General features: G+C 40.0%; 2 protein-coding genes across 4 annotated transcripts in view; one reads left to right on the forward strand and one right to left on the reverse strand.

Annotated features, from left to right (window-relative positions):
- The window catches only part of LOC134867715 (inactive dipeptidyl peptidase 10-like), a 679,335-nt gene that overhangs the window by 356,877 nt on the left and 304,003 nt on the right, over positions 1 to 18,455 (forward strand). The window lies entirely within an intron of this gene.
- LOC134867426 (inactive dipeptidyl peptidase 10-like) overlaps positions 1 to 18,455 on the reverse strand; it is a 237,865-nt gene that overhangs the window by 29,068 nt on the left and 190,342 nt on the right. For both annotated transcript variants that reach the window (XM_063887980.1, XM_063887979.1), the window contains exons 6-8: positions 7,977 to 8,029; positions 6,413 to 6,494; positions 7 to 127 (exon numbers count right to left, since the gene is read on the reverse strand). In XM_063887980.1, the coding sequence (XP_063744050.1) occupies positions 7 to 127; positions 6,413 to 6,494; positions 7,977 to 8,029 (256 nt within the window). The remainder of the gene's footprint in view (positions 1 to 6; positions 128 to 6,412; positions 6,495 to 7,976; positions 8,030 to 18,455) is intronic.

The raw sequence follows: 18,455 nt of genomic DNA on the forward strand, positions 1-18,455 counted from the left end.
CCTCACCTTCGTACAGCCAGTCCGTGATGCCGTTGAAGATCACCCCATCCTGCCCAGAGGACGTGAGCCTCCACGAGCTACTCTGAACATCCGCCTGGTAGTAAATGTTGTTTTCAAATATATATAACTGTGGGAGAGAGGGAACATATGGATAAGTACTATACGAGTAAGTATTATTAAGTCCCTGGTGGTCCTGCATTTATGGTTCAGGAGGGTCGCCAGTTCAAGTTCCAGAACCTTCCAAGTACTGAGAGTGGACTGGTGTATTGAAAGGCGCTAGTTTGCCTCCTGCCAAGGTGCCCTTGAGCCCGTCCCCTACACTACATCACTTTAGCTGTCGTTTAAAACCAGACATTTTTAAGCAACAGCTAAAGTCACATCTTTTTAGATTCGCTTTTTATTAGCGACATGCGCCTTTAAATGGTCTTTTATTCTTTATTAATTTACCACATTTTATATTGTTTTATTTATTTAAAACAAAGGGTTTTAACTTCTATTATTTATCAGTTTTAATAGCAAAATTTCAATTAAGTTGGTCATTTAATATTTGACCCTTTATTATAATTATGAAGGTTTTATAAATATCATTCTTTTACATTTTATTGTACACACGTTTGCTTTTATTTTATAGAGTTTTATATCTTTGCATTGATTTATTTTTTTACATTATTTTTGTTAAAATGTTATATTTTGTTGCTATGCTGCATGTATCTGAATATGTCTCAACATCTGATCTGAGGGGAATGTCTTGTTCTTTGTTTTTATCTTGTGATGTGTCCCATTTTGTAAAGCACTTTGACCTGCACATGCTGTATGAAAGGTGCTTTATAAATAAAGCTTTTTTATTATTACTATTAGTGTGCTCCAAGCTGTGAACATGTGTGTGACGGTTTAAGAGGATATAATTAGAATCCTCCATCTCAATTTCACTATTATGCAACCCATCTACAACGTGTACACAACTCCATTAGCAAAAGGATGGGAAGTAGTGAAGTACAAATACTTTGCTGATATAATTATGTAGATTTCTCTGGCATCAGTTCTTTACTCCAGTGTTTATTATTCTAACAACCTTTGCTCCTTACATTTTTACACAAATAGTTGCACTTTTTACTTCTTGAATTTTCAAAACAGGCTTGTTACTTTATTGTTAATCAGCATTTGCTGGTGTGATAATTATTATTTTGAACGCCTATTTCAACCTAATGTCATACAGAAACATGAACAGTGTATCCATCATTTCTTGGTCTTATCTCGAGAAGAGGAACCAAGGAGAACTCAGCTGTTTCCCATCATCCTTGGAGCTGTGTAGACGGTGGGACGCAACTGTGTGGACTTATCTCAAACCAGTAGAATATGAAGCTATTTCAACGGAGCAAGGCAGAAGACAACAGGAAAAGTGGTTAGCGTTAGGGAAGAGGCAGAGACTGAGAAAGGAGACATTCCTGATCACCAATGGCCTACGTATATGAGGGAGATGTTCTATAAAACAGTTGGTAGTTATGGCTACTTTTCACTTAGGTACATGTCAAAGGCTGTACTTCTTTACTTTAACTTGATTTAAGTTTAGACAGCATGTCAACTTCCAGCAGAGTATTTTTAAACCGAATATCTGTGAAGGATGTGTGAATTTCTGCCATCTGTGCATTAGCATGATATACATTCATATTTCAACTGGGTTTGGGGTTTAGTTCAGAACCCATATAGAGATGTTAAACAGAATTATACAATATTTGCCTTTTCTCCAGCTTTGTTGCAATAGTGTTGAAGCTACAAACACTGTAGAGCTGCTCTGTGTGAACCTGGTGAGAGAACACGCTTATCGATAAAATCACATTCACCGAGCGTCTCATCTCGGACAGAAGCGCAGAGAGAGCCTGTGAGTAATGGAAGATTATTTGTCATTCAGGATGTGACACACTGCTGCAGTGCTTCCCTAAGAGCAGCTTTCTCTGAGGACGGGTACAAATACTGAGGAAACGAGATAAATGTGCTCCAAAATGGTTGATTACTCTCCTTGGCTGCGCTGGAGAAAATAATGGACTGATTATTCGGTCCGTAATACTCTGCACGGTGGAGGCATTACTCAAACAGAGATCTGCAGCCCCCCACAAGATGTCTTCAACAGCAGCGTGATAAGTAGTACTGCTGCTTCTGAATAATGGTTCAGTTTAAAATGTTTGTGTTTCCTCTTGAGTCAAAAACAGCATTTGATGAGCCTTTACCTCAGAGCAGAGGACCCCATGAATGCAATGAACTGCCTCTCACTTCATCACAAAGATCGAATCCTCACCTTTCAGAATGCAGCAAGGGTTTAAAACACACTGAAAAAACTGAAACGTTGACTTTAATTAAATGTATTGTGTCACCAAATTTCACATAACTGTATTAAGTGAGTTGAAAGCAATAATATTAAGTTGAACCTAATGTTTTTTATTTCAACTTAATAATGCTGTTTTCAACTAACCTGTTGTTGTCAATTCAGTGCAGCTTTTTATCTTCTATGTTTAACCCGAGATGACAAGAAGCTTGTTCGTCCGACCAACAATCAAAAACTTTTGATACAAAAAGAAAAAATAGAGCAGCAATCATACACCGATCAGCCAAAATATTATGACCCCTGACAGCTGAGGTGAAGAACAGTGAGCATCCCCAAAACTGAGGCTCCTGTGGGGGGGTTCCCGGTCTGCTGTGGTCAGTATGTACCAAAAATGGTCCAAGGAAGAAAAACAGGGTCAGCGACAGGGTCATGGGCAGTCCAAGGATCATTGATGCATGTGGAGGGAAGGCTGGCCCGTCTGCTCCGATCCAACAGAGGAACTGCTGTAACTCAAACTGCTGAAACAGTTATTGCTGGTTCTGTTAGAAAGCTCTCCGAACACACAGAGCATCACAGCTTGTTGAGTATGGCCGCAGACCGGTCAGGGGGTCCATGGTCCCCCTTCATGGAGATGGTGTTCTCTGATGGCAGTGGCCTCTCTCAGCAGGATAATGCTGCCACACTGCAGAGATGGGTCAGGAATGGTTTGAGGAACAACAAGTTCAAGGTGTTGACTTGACCTTCAAATTCCCCAGATCTCAATCCATCGAGCATCTGTGGGATGTGCTGGATGAACAATTCCGATCCATGGAGGCCCCTTCTCGTCACTTACAGGTCTTAAGGATCTGCTGCTAACGTCCTGGTGTAAGAAACTACAGCACACCTTCAGAGGTCTAGTGGAGTCCAGTGTTTTTGCTGCAAAAGGGGGACCTCTGAATATTAGGCAGGTGGTCATAATGTTATGGCTGATCTGTGTACATTAAAGATGCTGAAACCTTTAAAGAACAATCCTCTTTTTTTCTGGTTTATATGTACAGTGGGGCAAAAAAGTATTTAGTCAGCCACCAATTGTGCAAGTTCTCCCATTTAAAAAGATGAGAGAGGCCTGTAATTTTTATCACAGGTATACCTCAACTATGAGAGACAGAATGAGAAAAAAAAATCCAGGAAATCACATTGTAGGATTTTTAATGAATTAATTGGTAAATTCCTCGGTAAAATAAGTATTTGGTCACCTACAAACAAGCAAGATTTCTGGCTCTCACAGACCTGTAACTTCTTCTTTAAGAGGCTCCTCTGTCCTCCACTCGTTACCTGTATTAATGGCACCTTTTTGAACTCGTTATCAGTATAAAAGACACCTGTCCCCAACCTCAAACAGTCATACTCCAAACTCCACTATGGCCAAGACCAAAGAGCTGTCAAAGGAGACCAGAGACAAAATTGTAGACCTGCACCAGGCTGGGAAAACTGAATCTGCAATAGGTAAGCAGCTTGGTGTGAAGAAATCAACTGTGGGAGCAATTATTATAAAATGGAAGACATACAAGACCACTGCTAATCTCCCTCGATCTGGGGCTCCACGCAAGATCTCACCCCGTGGGGTCAAAATGATCACAAGAACGGTGAGCAAAAATCCCAGAACCACACGGGGGGGCCTAGTCAATGACCTGCAGAGAGCTGGGACCAAAGTAACAGAGGCTACCATCAGTAACACACTACGCCGCCAGGGACTTAAATCCTGCACTTCCAGACGTGTCCCCCTGCTTAAGCCAGTACATGTCCAGGCCCGTCTGAAGTTTGCTGGATGCCTCTTTTTTGAAGAGGGCATTTGGATGATCCAGAAGAGGATTGGGAGAATGTCATATGGTCAGATGAAACCAAAATAGAAGTTTTTGGTAAAAACTCAACTCGTCGTGTTTGGAGGAGAAAGAATGCAGAGTTGCATCCAAAGAACACCATACCTACTGTGAAGCATGGGGGTGGAAACATCATGCTTTGGGGCTGTTTTTCTGCAAAGGGACCAGGACGACTGATCCGTGTAAAGGAAAGAATGAATGGGGCCATGTATCGTGAGATTTTGAGTGAAAACCTCCTTCCATCAGCAAGGGCACTGAAGATGAAGCGTGGCTGGGTCTTTCAACATGACAATGATCCCAAACACACCGCCAGGGCAACGAAGGAGTGGCTTCGTAAGAAGCATTTCAAGGTCCTGGAGTGGCCTAGCCAGTCTCCAGATCTCAACCCCATAGAAAATCTTTGGAGGGAGTTGAAAGTCCGTGTTGCCCAGCGACAGCCCCAAAACATCACTGCTTTAGAGGAGATCTGCATGGAGGAATGGGCCAAAATACCAGCAACAGTGTGTGAAAACCTTGTGAAGACTTACAGAAAACGTTTGACCTCTGTCATTGCCAACAAAGGGTATATAACAAAGTATTGAGATGAACTTTTGTTATTGACCAAATACTTATTTTCCACAATCATTTGAAAATAAATTCTTTAAAAATCCTACAATGTGATTTTCTGGATTTTTTTTTCTCATTCTGTCTCTCATAGTTGAGGTATACCTATGATAACAATTACAGGCCTCTCTCATCTTTTTAAATGGGAGAACTTGCACAATTGGTGGCTGACTAAATACTTTTTTGCCCCACTGTATATTGTAAATTAGCAAATTGTGTTCTCAAGTTTTACCTTGACGAACCAAAACACAAATTCACAGTTATAATGGGGGCAAATATCCCTAATTAACTTTAAACATTATCCGCACAGAAGAAATGACAGCTATATAAGTTCACATCTTATAAGGAGCATTTGTCCCGGGTAATTTGAGCATTTTCACACATAAAGACTGTATAAATGATGCGTGCTCTCTGGTGTGCAGAGGTGGGATTTCATGGCTGTGTGACATCTTGTATTAAAATTATCCATGTTTTACCTAACCTGTGGAAAAACGCAAGGAGACAAGTAAAATCATGGTCCAGATTAACCGTGCAGGATACTGCTTTTGAGGACATGATTTTGCAATTTGGATTTCTTTGGTGAAAATAATGAGTTAAACTTTCTTATAAGTTATTATATTGTTGTTTACTAAACTAATTGGGTAATTGAGGGGAAATTGTTTCAATAAAACATATAGATATATAGAGTATATTTTGCTCCGGGAAGGAATAAGCCACAAAAAGTCCCAAAAGGAGTAAGCATTTTGGCATTTTCCCTCATCTAAAATGTATCCTTTCCTTGAAGGTATTTCTATTTAGATACCTGAAATAAGGTATGTGGTTAACACAAGCTGAAAAAACATCAGTTAATACCCTACTGGGGAATTTCCAAGGCTTTTTAATGTCATGTCCGTGTTGTGTGTTTTATGTTGAAATGTTTTCCCCTCTTGTGTCATGTTAAGCTTCACTTCCTGTCTGCGTTTCCCTCCTGTGCCTGATTGTGTCATTGTGTTCACCTGTTGCCCCTGTGTTTCTCCTCCCCCTTCCAGCTGTCTCTTGTCTTGTGATTACCCTTATGTATTTAATCCGTTTCCCTTTTGTCTCTTTTTCGGTCGTCGTCATTTCTCACCTGATCTTGTCCAATATACCTGCCTGTTCCTGTCGCCCTTCATGTGTCAAGCTAAGTGTTTTTGTTGTCCTGTATTCCCCTTGCTTCGTGTTTTTGTTGTCCTGTATTCCCCTTGCTTCGTGTTTTTGTCAACAGCTTTTGAATAAAGCTTGCTTTTTGTTTGGACCCCTACCTGTCTCCCCTTGATTTACAACCCTGACATTGCATGCCTTAAAAGTGACTCAAGGGGACTAAAACACTTGTCGAACATTAGCCTTTAGCTTAGTGGTGGTGACGTGAAGTCATGCAAACGTTATGTAGTTTGTTTATAGCATTTTGTAGCTATTTACTGCTGTCAATTGCATTTAAGCACCGCCTATTTTAAAAAGTGGGGGTAATTATCGTGCTGAAGGAATAGTGTAAGTATCATAAACTTGCCTACAAACCTAATTCATATTTGCACCACTCTGTCGATTGGCAAATGAATCCGGATACTTCAATGGTTTTAGACCGTGTTGCCTTTATTGGCTGTAAACCACTCACCAGCTGCTGACCCTGAACTCCCCATGAGGCGAACTGCAGGACGGAGTCTGACACCTCCGGAGGATTCAGCTCCCGCACCTCTCTGAAGCAGGGGACATAAAAACACACTGAGGATCAGACCAGCGGACCAACATGCATTTAAATGTTTTCAAAATCACAAATAATATCACTGCAAATGTACATTTTGAACTATTACATAATGTTGAGCTGTAGAATATTATAATCCTAATTCTATTTATTTCAGAAATATGACAGTCCTGTTACTTGAACTTAATTTTACAAAATGTCATCAGTGATTTTGTAAGAATGTCTTCAACATTTTCTCCTCAATTTGCATTCAACCAAAAGAGATTTCAAACCATCTTCTCACTGATCTAGTTGTGGAACCTTTAACACAAATCTGCCAAAAACATGCAAATGAAGAAACCTCTTCACCAACTCGAGGAAACTTGAGCAGTGTTTAGAAAAACCTGCATAAACCAAACTTTGTAAACAGAAATGATACAAAAAAAGCTGCAAGCAGCTCAAAACACAACAGAAACCAGGAGACACTAAAAGTGACGCACACAACTAGGAGCGGAGCGCTTGGTGTCGTTATAACTGTCAGTGTTTGTAAGTGTATTTGAAATGACTAAGTAAGCTTGGTCATGATATCAGAAGGAACCATGTGATCACATTGTTAAAATAAGCCAGTAAAATGTATATTTTAAGCGAGTTTCCAAGAACAGATACAGTTGGCCAACTCTAAAATCCCTGGGTCCCGGTCCAAGCTGTATGCATCTTGTAGGTTTCCCCTGGCATTTGTTTATGCAGCGCTTTTTATATAAATGCTGAGCATTTTTTCTCAAGTTGGTGCAGATGTTTCTGCATTTGCATGAGTTTTAGCACATGGTTTCTGAAGCTGCAGTGCGTTTCTCCTAATGGAAGTATTTTTGACCATTGTACGAGTTTTCAGTCAGTCACCGTAATATCGTTAAGAGAAAGATATTTCATTATGCAACTTGTGTTTAATTCTTGGTTTGCTCACTGTGATGGAAACTTCTGAAGCAATGGAGACAAAACTCAGAGAGACACGGGGAGAGCTGGAACATTGATGGCAAACACTGAAGGTTTATTCTGAAGTTAACGGCCAAAGAATTGACAAGACGTGCTGCAGCCATGAGGTGACAGAGCCAATCTCCAATTCGGAAGAATTCTAGCTGTAGGATGAGGTTTTAACTAGTTCCCAGTGGGTAATCAACATTCTTCAAGCGCCAGACTAAATAAGAGCGGACACTACGTCTAACTAAAACTGTCATCTAGGTCAATAGAATAAGCGTGCAAGAGCACCTGGTGCCAGATAAACTGGCGCCCAGCTGTCCCAAAACAATAAAACCTATCTTAGGTCAGCATGAGCTGGTACGTTATCGTTAACAACAAAAAGCCCAAGCTGCCCCGCCTTAAGGGAGATTACAGCAACCTGAAGGCCAAAGAACTATGCCATGGGAATAGAGATAGAGGAAGAAGAAAATTATGAACTAGGTGAAAGGTTAAACACCTAAGTAAAATATTCCCTAACACTCACCTTGTGTACAGGTTGTAGATCAGGTACGATGCACAGAAAGAGTGCTGGTAGACCTAAGATCAATCAGAAGAAAAACTATTCAGTGTTATCAAGAATAGAAATGGGTTCTTTTCCAATTAATAACGAACTGAAAGGCTTAGAAAACTAATGAAGGTTTGGCCATCGGATTGCTATTTTCGGCATGATGTTCTCATAATAATTCAAAGGCACAAAATGCAAAACGTCCTGAGAGAAACTGTTTTTATGGACTAGATTCTCTTTACCAGCTTTAGTTCAGTCAGTTCCTCCTTTTCCCAGTTTCCCTCTCCTTACTCAGAGTGCTATACGCTGTGTTAATTGGACAGTTAAAGCAATAACAAAGCTTGACGTCCCTCTTTAGAAGACTTGGGAACAATGCTTTCTGTGCTCAGTTGTTTGAAGGACATCAAAGCTAACAGTGAGGTATTTTACTCAGCTGCACTATGCTACCTTGAATGTGGCCCAAAAACCTTACATATGCCAGAACATGCAGTAACTACATCTTCATATGTCTATTTGTCTGAAGAGATCAGAAAGATGTTCTTCTAAATAAAAACTAATGATGACTTTTATGAATGAATAAGATTATCTTAGATGTGTGTTCAGTCGGTACTACCTTTAATTACAGGCTTGTGTTGTCGATGGCATGTTTAATATGGATAATACTGGCAAATACAAGTGTCGTCATGTGGCATACGAGTGGTATATACTGTAGAGTGGTACTATATAGCCATTTCCTTTTTATGAAGAGAACACAACATGAAATTGCTTGGCATTTTGCCTGTAGGCCTGTGTCCAAAGGTCAACGCACATATGCATATAAATGGAGAGGAGAATGTCAGAGTTCCAGATATATAAGAACCATGATACAACATTTTTTTCATTTGGTTCAAAAATATGATACCAAAAAACGAACTAAGAAAACATTTTTGTGGATTTTATCACACCAGATAACTTTATTTCTCCTATTCTCCCAGGGCAGTTACTCTGGGAGAATAGGAGAAATAATACCCTTTTTTTGAGTTTCATTTTTTTTTTAAGGAAAGAAAAAGTGAAGGGTTAGCAGATTAGCAGAGTGCTACACTTTGGAACTAACTGTATGACAACTGACACACATGGCAATGCTTCAGAAGTCCTGTTCTCTGACGGACAATACTCTGCAAACTGAGGGTAGCTGCTGACCTCCTTCAAGGTCAAACGTGGTATTTTAACAAATCTGTCCTCCACAGAAGTCCATGGGAATTACTGGTGTATCATACACAATGGCGGACCAGAGCACGAGCCCTGCAAATCCATTGCACTCATTTCCAAAGTGTAAAGTTGTGTTATTTCTATGCAGACTGAAGAGAGTGGGTTGGTTTCCTGTCTTTTTGTGTTTTCCCGTCTGTTTTGATTGTCTGTACTCACTTTATTAGTACAGTTGTTGTGTTTAGCTTAATACCCCTAACAGTTCAGATTCTATCGAGTTCTGTTTTTGTCTTTAGTCATTGTCCTTTTCTGGTATGTTTTGTATCAGGGAGTTCAGTTCCATTCAGTGCTGTGGTGTTTCTGTCTCCCGCATTGGGCAGCATGGCATTCTTTAGGTTAAGCTAGGCTAAAGAAGCCCTGTTTAAATCTTTATACCTTGAGATGCAACATATCATCTATCATACTCCCATACAGCTCCCGAAAAAATAAAGAGACCACTGCAGCATTATCAGTTTCTCCGGTTTCATTGTTTATGTCTTTGAGTTAAATGATTATTACTATTTTTGGGTATTGTATTCTATAAACTATTGATAACATTTCTCTGTGTTGGAATTGAACAGACACTGGAATGGTTGCCATACATGTAGAGATTGAGATTTAAGAAACATGTGGAGAGGTATTTTCATTTTTTCCGGAGCTGTATATAAAAATTAATAACTTTTTGTTGTCCATTTAGTGCTGTATTTAAAGCATCTTCATCAGCATGTTTACTTGATTGGGCACTTCATTAAATAACTAAAGAGAGCTGGAAAGATAGATAGCTTTTAAAGTGTATCATTTCACAAAGTAGTTATTCGTAGTATCATTTCACAAAGTAGTTATTTGTAATGACCTGTAAATAAGTGCATTCAAGTATGACTTCACATTTTATTCTGCGCTGCCAATTGTATACTCAACCATGTCAGATCTTCCACTAATGTCCCCTGTGTGTTTGATGAAATGACCAGGGGATATCCACTCACAAAGCCTTTTGTTTTAGGATTCATTGAGATGATGCTCCAATAACCTCAGTGTCTCTGCATGCTAATCAGCTGCAGCGTTAGAATAACAATATTACAATAACCCCACAGCGATATGCTAAATACTGTAGTGCCTCTCCAAACCCCTCAGCAGAAGATCAATGGTGCAGAGTGGAGTCTGCCTGGTTGATCTGCTTGCCTCAGCGTTCACTCCTGATTCTGATTCGCCTCTTCATTGTGGAAAAAAAAAGCCTTGCCCGGAAGGAAAGACAAAATTATATTGTTACTTGACTGCTCTTCTTGTGCTCCTTCAAAAAGACGTCAACATCATTCAGCAGATACCCTTCTTTAGTGACAGCCCGGAGATGGCTCTCTGATAAGGTTGCCAGAAACGGGTGACACATGAAGGGGGGGGGGGGGGTGTTTGAGATGGGGAGAGTAAAAGACAGCCTGTGTGATGCTGCTGTGTAGCAGTGGCACACCAGGTTTAGATAAGATTAGATAAGATAATATATACTTTATTGATCCTGAATTGGGATTTTTTTAGCTTTGCAGCATGTTACCTCAAAGACATTGCATCTACTTTGAAAAATAATATAAAAAATAAACATCTCAGAAAAAAATAAATAAGTCAGTACTAAAAAGTAAAAACAATTAAGAGACCACTCCAAATTTTTTTCATTTCTTAAAAGATGATAATGCTGAAGTGGTGTCTTAATTTTTTCCGTGGCTGTACAAGATAACCGTGAAAAAACCATATGTGCAGACTGTCTGACAAATACACACAGTGAAGTGCCAGATTACAGCTAACACTTTAAAAGGTAGGATACTATTTACATTAAGTGTGGGAAGAATTGCTTATACATTTATGTAAATGTAAAATGTACAGTGATACACAGGATGTAAAAAATCCTGCTATTTTTTTTACTACTGTTTTGAATATCTGCCGTGTGCACCTTTTACATTTAAATATCACAACCTGACATTTAATTTTGCTTTTCACACATGTGAGGTGTCCTTCAACTGTCAACAGCTCCGCTCTGGACCTTTTAAAAACAAATATTGAGAATCTGTAATAGAAACACTAGTGGGGGAAAACATAAAAAGTAGCTTGAACAAATATTCTAAATGGCATTTTGTAGTGAACGTAGTGCAGTGACATTTAGAAGAAAAACAAACGCAGACCAGAGCAGTGTTTTCTCTCAGAAAAAAAAAAAACAGCCCTTTTTGCAAATACAAAACACACAGCATCATTCTGCTGGGATATCAGCGACTCAGGTATTCATCCAACATATGTTATACTATACTATACTATACTGATGCGTTCAAAAAATAAAAGCACAACTTCTCCACCCTTTGTCGAGATCTGTTGCAGAGCAGGTAATTCCTCTGGACGGCCTTGCATTAACCACACCACTTAAGAAAAAGCTATCCTGCCATGTTTGTCTCACTTTCCCTTTTAAAAGACAACATTTACTTTTAAAACACAATTTTAAAAGAACGATTTGGAACACTACATTTTTTTGCCCACCCCCAAATACATTCAACAGTTTTTGTTTGATAAAAATTAACATGTTGACTTGGGAACCAACACGTCTCCTGTTAGTGTCCCCAGCTGTGGGAAACACTAACAGCAGAGGATGAGAAGGCCAGAGCAAAGAGTCCTTCTTACTCCAACCCCAGAGGGCAGTGTTTCTCACTGACTGTGGTTACCTCTGACAGGACGCCTCAGCAGTTTGTGCTTCTGCAGCAAAACAGACTGCAACAAAAACAACAACAACAAGAACTGTATCCAAGAGCAAACTGGACCAAACTAATTAAATGTATGTACAAACCGCTCTCTAGGTTATTTGTACAGCAGATACAGCAGTGCACAAGTATTTATTTGGAAGTTCAAAGTTAGACTGGCTTTGCTAACAAGCAGTTAGCAAGTATGCTGGGCTAGCTTTTGGCTACTGAGCAAATGAACAGAAGCCTGTAAGACGAAGCCAGTCCATCAGACCCTGGGTATCTTTGAGTTATCTGGCTTAACTAACCCTAACAAACGCTATCTCCCTGTACGCTGGTTATCAAGTCGGTCAGTCAACCCAGGGTTTTTCCAATCAAAATTTGACCAATCACAAACCTGGAGAAGTGTACTGAAAGCGAAGCGTCATACTTCATGAATGAAAAGTAAATCACTATCATGTTAGACAAATAATAAGGTTAAACCTTAAACATACATGACTCATTACTTTTTGATGATATGATCTGATTGATGATGTGATAATGATAAGTGCGACACGGCGGATTCTGCCCCACAGTGCCGTGGACTCTACGCAATGCTCTGAGTAACTTTGCTCCGGTTACTTATGTTATGGCAGATATTTAAGTAAGGTTGCTAAACACAAATGTGTTAATGGTCAAATTGATCTGAAGGTCGGCAGTGATATTGTATTAATTGACACCTTTACACAGTTGGTGATTTTTATCTGCATACGGCAGTTTAAACTATATTACCTTCATCCTGTAACATGACTTGATAGCTTTAAAGTCCCCACACTGAGCTCTGATTGCTCAGCAGGCGGTGCTTTCTCCGAGTTGATCTCTTATCTGGAACATAACCTGCTCCGGGGCAGGTTAGGTGTTCAGCATGAGTTACCATGGAGATCTACCCCAGTAAGAAGTGAAGCAGCGTCGTAGGACCGAAAACCCAGAGTTAACTATGACGGGCCGTACAGGCCGTAATTCATTCTGGCCCTCTCACACACATACATTCTCCTTTTACATACATTATTTTCACTCACATATATATACAATTTACTTTTCAACACATACATGTACAACTCCACATATATAAGTAATCTCTTCTCTCATAAATCAGTTCTAACTTTTAAATATATTTATTTTTATTCTCACGTGTATAAACATATATCATATTCTCACATACATACATTGTCACTTTTACATGTATATACTTGACACTTGCATGTATTTTGTCTCATGAACAATACAAAAGAGAAGCTACAGATTCCTTTGTTCATGAGAGGATGTATGGATACCTTCGTGACCACATTGAAACCTTATCTGGATTTCTGTCAATCTCAAGATTAGCTGAAGATTCAAGAGAGGTAGTCAATACATTAGAGTCCTTGCATGGATGTGGTCTTTTTTTCTGACAGCTTATGAAATCAGACAAAGAACCAGGTCTGAGTATAGTTTAGCCCTGTTGCCTCCATCTGTCATGACTAGACATCAAGGCAGACCTCGATACAGCATTTCAGGAGAGAAATCTCTCATTTGGTATCCCTTGGAATGAACTGGAAAAGCATTGCAACATGCATGTTAAAAATATCAAATACAAAACTGTAGTGTATATAATGAGTGTGCAAACGTATCTAATATCCCATCCATGTTAACCTGTTTTATTTGGGTGTGGACCAGACATCCTCTAGGGGGTCCGGGGGCATGCTCCCCCAGGAAGACTTTTTTTAAATGTTGAAGTTAAATGCATCAATCGGTGCACTTTGAGGGCGAAATGAAGAGAGGAAACATCTGTCGACACCCATATGAAACAGAACTGTATACATTTCACTAATCAAAATCAACATGACCTCAAACAATAACAAATGATTTAAACTTGTTTATTTTATAAACTCCTCTCTCCCTTCTCTCTCATATCTACGACGGAGTATTAGGGCCACATATGAAGAAAAAAAATATTTTTGCCGTGACGAGATTAAAGTCGACACGGCGACTTTAATCTCGAAATGTCGAGAATAAAGTTGAAATTAGTTGGGAGACATAGCAACCGCTCCCACAGGTCCTGCACTGAATCCGAAATGGCTTGTGTAGATCATTTGGTCAAATTATACTTCCGAATTGGATTTAACAATAAAGAGATCCTCGCTGTTTTAGCGCAGAACCACAGTGTGGTGATAAGTGTAAGAACCATGCGTGACTCAAACTGCACCTGTGGAGCGGTTGCTTTCTCTCTGAATAGTTTTCAGTGTCAATTGACATAAAGTCGAGATTATTCTCGACATGTCGAGATTAAACTCGACATAATATTTCAACTTTATTCTCGACATTTCGAGTTTAATGTCGACATGTTGACTTTAAAGTCGCCGTGTCGACTTTAATCTCGTCACGGCAAAAATATTTTTTTTCTTCATATGTGGCCCTAATACTCCGTCGTAACATGTCGACATTAAACTCGAAATGTCGAGAATAAAGTTGAAATGTCATGTCGACTTTAATCTCGACGTGTCGAGGTTCGCTAAAACAGCGAGGATCTCTTTATTGTTAAATCCAATTCGGAAGTATAATTTGACCAAATGATCTACACAAGCCATTTCGGATTCAGTGCAGGACCTGTGGGAGCGGTTGCTATGTCTCCCAACTAATTTCAACTATATTCTCGACATTTCGAGTTTTATCTCGACACGTCGAGATTAAACTCGACATGACATTTCAACTTTATTCTCGACATTTCGAGTTTAATGTCGACATGTTGACTTTAAAGTCGCCGTGTCGACTTTAAAGTCGCCGTGTCGACTTTAATCTCGTCACGGCAAAAATATTTTTTTTCTTCATATGTGGCCCTAATACTCCGTCGTACATATCTTTATCTTATCTTACCTAGTTAGCATTCTTTCTTTTTGTTTATGCATATTTTACTATCACTCCTCCTTTAAGCTTTTCATTTTTTCTATTTTTACTGACCTTTAGTACATCTTTTTACAACTATATTATAGATAAAGGTGTGCCTTGAAAATGCTTGTCTACATAGATGATGACCAAACCATTTGAGACCCACTGCAATAACTTAGACTAAAGTTAACTATCCAAACACTCAGAGTCCTTTACCTCACTGAGCTGAGGTTATCTGAGTCTCGCAGTCTGACAGGAGAGGACTCTCCTCCACCTTGTTCTAGAAACAGCTCCTCATATCCGTTAGCGCAGCTAGCTCCAGATGCTAACGACAACATTCCCCGTAACTGGTGCGCTGTCTCTCTCATTCGCTCGCTCACTCACACAAAATGCGCTCGTGCCACCCACACACACACGCACGCACGCACACACACACACACACACACACACACACACACACACACACACACACACACACACACACACACACACACACACACACACATACACACACACTTGAATGACAGAGGCTGTGTGATCCTCCATGCTGTGTGCAAAATATACGTATGTAAAAGGAGAATGTATGTGTGTGAGAGGACCAGTATGAATTACGGCCAGTACGGCCCCTCATAGTTAACCCGCAAGCTACCTCGCTAACCGCTAATCCTGCTTCATTATACAGTCTTCTGGACTCCACTGTAGTAATGTGCAATAAATCTTTCCCAATAAACTTGTCAACATTTCTCTGTGTGTTCCTGTGTCCTTAGTGCAATTTCTTCATTAGGTTGCGTTTGTGTTACCTCCTTTACACAAAACGTGCCCTGTCAGCTATGACGGTGGGGATCAAAGAATGAATCAAAGCTTTGAGAGGTGAGGTTCACCATTCACAATGGTTCAAACGCCTTTATCACACTAGCAGAGCAATCTTTACTTTAAAAAAAAAACATAACGCAACACTACTACTAACAATTCTGCTATCAGCGCCATTGGTCCAGCAGAGAGTCGATATTTTGGCTCTGAACAATTTGTGACCAGTGCTGGTTTAGTGCTGTTGTTCAGGTTAGTCATTGGCCCGGGCGGAAAACTCCGACAGCAGCGGCCCTCTAGTGGCAATTGAAAATATGACAGGAGCAAAGGCGGAAAGTCAGTTTGCATAGTGGTAAGTGAGAGATATCTGAGTGGAGGCGTTGAAGGAGGTTGGATGAGTTGCACAAACACACAACTTTCAAAAACTAGGCCACTGTTCTTGTTTATTATAAAACCAAGAGTAAAAGTTGACTAACTTTAACTTACAATGTTAATTAAAGCTTAGGTAGGTTTGGAGAAGCCAGCAAGAGTAAACAAGATTACGAATTGATCTAACAAAAAACCGAGCCCAGAGTTACCAATGAAGGTAGTAGCACTATCATGTAAATGGAAGCTAGTTAATGCAGAACTAAAAGGGAGGCAGGTAAATAACGAAAGGCAAGCTAAAAAGTGAAGCTGGTACAAACACGGGTGAAATGAAACTAAGGGAGCAGGCCAAGGTTATGAAAAGGAACAAAGGCAGCAAACATAAAACAAAAAACAAAGCAGGATAGTATGAGAAACACAGGCAGCAAATCCACAGAGGAAACACGGAATAATCCAGGGATGAAGAGACAGGAAACACTGGGATATATAAACATAGCACTAATCACATAGACGACAGCTGGAGAGGGTAGGCATAAAATACCAGGTTCAAAGGTTTTATTTGTCATATGCACAGCAGATACAGCATATATGTTATAGTATATATATATATATACAGTGGGGCAAAAAAGTATTTAGTCGGCCACCAATTGTGCAAGTTCTCCCATTTAAAAAGATGAGAGAGGCCTGTAATTTTTATCATAGGTACACTTCAACTATGAGAGACAGAATGAGAAAAAAAATCCAGGAAATCACATTGTAGGATTTTTAATGAATTAATTGGTCAATTCCTCGGTAAAATAAGTATTTGGTCACCTACAAACAAGCAAGAGTTCTGGCTCTCACAGACCTGTAACTTCTTCTTTAAGAGGCTCCTCTGTCCTCCACTCGTTACCTGTATTAATGGCACCTTTTTGAACTCGTTGACAGTATAAAAGACACCTGTCCACAACCTCAAACAGTCATACTCCAAACTCCACTATGGCCAAGACCAAAGAGCTGTCAAAGGAGACCAGAGACAAAATTGTAGACCTGCATCAGGCTGGGAAAACTGAATCTGCAATAGGTAAGCAGCTTGGTGTGAAGAAATCAACTGTGGGAGCAATTATTAGAAAATGGAAGACATACAAGACCACTGCTAATCTCCCTTGATCTGGGGCTCCACGCAAGATCTCACCCCGTGGGGTCAAAATGATCACAAGAACGGTGAGCAAAAATCCCAGAACCACACGGGGGGACCTAGTGAATGACCTGCAGAGAGCTGGGACCAAAGTAACAGAGGCTACCATCAGTAACACACTACGCCGCCAGGGACTTAAATCCTGCAGTTCCAGACGTGTCCCCCTGCTTAAGCCAGTACATGTCCAGGCCCGTCTGAAGTTTGCTAGAGGGCATTTGGATGATCCAGAAGAGGATTGGGAGAATGTCATATGGTCAGATGAAACCAAAATAGAACTTTTTGGTAAAAACTAAACTCGTCGTGTTTGGAGGAGAAAGAATGCAGAGTTGCCTCCAAAGAACACCATACCTACTGTGAAGCATGGGGGTGGAAACATCATGCTTTGGGGCTGTTTTTCTGCAAAGGGACCAGGATGACTGATCCGTGTAAAGGAAAGAATGAATGGGGCCATGTATCGTGAGATTTTGAGTGAAAACCTCCTTCCATCAGCAAGGGCACTGAAGATGAAGCGTGGCTGGGTCTTTCAGCATGACAATGATCCCAAACACACCGCCAGGGCAACGAAGAAGTGGCTTCGTAAGAAGCATTTCAAGGTCCTGGAGTGGCCTAGCCAGTCTCCAGATCTCAACCCCATAGAAAATCTTTGGAGGGAGTTGAAAGTCCGTGTTGCCCAGCGACAGCCCCAAAACATCACTGCTTTAGAGGAGATCTGCATGGAGGAATGGGCCAAAATACCAGCAACAGTGTGTGGAAACCTTGTGAAGACTTACAGAAAACGTTTGACCTCTGTCATTGCCAACAAAGGGTATATAACAAAGTATTGAGATGAACTTTTGTTATTGACCAAATACTTATTTTCCACAATAATTTGAAATAAATTCTTTAAAAATCAGACAATGTGATTTTCTGGATTTTTTTTTCTCATTTTGTCTCTCATAGTTGAGGTATACCTATGATAAAAATTACAGGCCTCTCTCATCTTTTTAAATGGGAGAACTTGCACAATTGGTGGCTGACTAAATACTTTTTTGCCCCACTGTATATATATATATATATATATATATTACAATAATGCAAAAATTAGACAAGAACATTTACAATAACAACAATAAGGATGTAAAATATATACATATGTAGAATAAATTGAAAGTATCTAAATGTCCTTTATTATCCTACTTGCCTTCTTCCTACACCACTGGGTGTAGAGGTCCTCCATGGATGGCAGCTCCGTCCTGGTGATGTGCTGAGCAGTTTTCACCACCCTCTGTAGAG

Source organism: Eleginops maclovinus, chromosome 7, assembly GCF_036324505.1.
Source record: "Eleginops maclovinus isolate JMC-PN-2008 ecotype Puerto Natales chromosome 7, JC_Emac_rtc_rv5, whole genome shotgun sequence".
Taxonomy (NCBI): domain Eukaryota; kingdom Metazoa; phylum Chordata; class Actinopteri; order Perciformes; family Eleginopidae; genus Eleginops; species Eleginops maclovinus.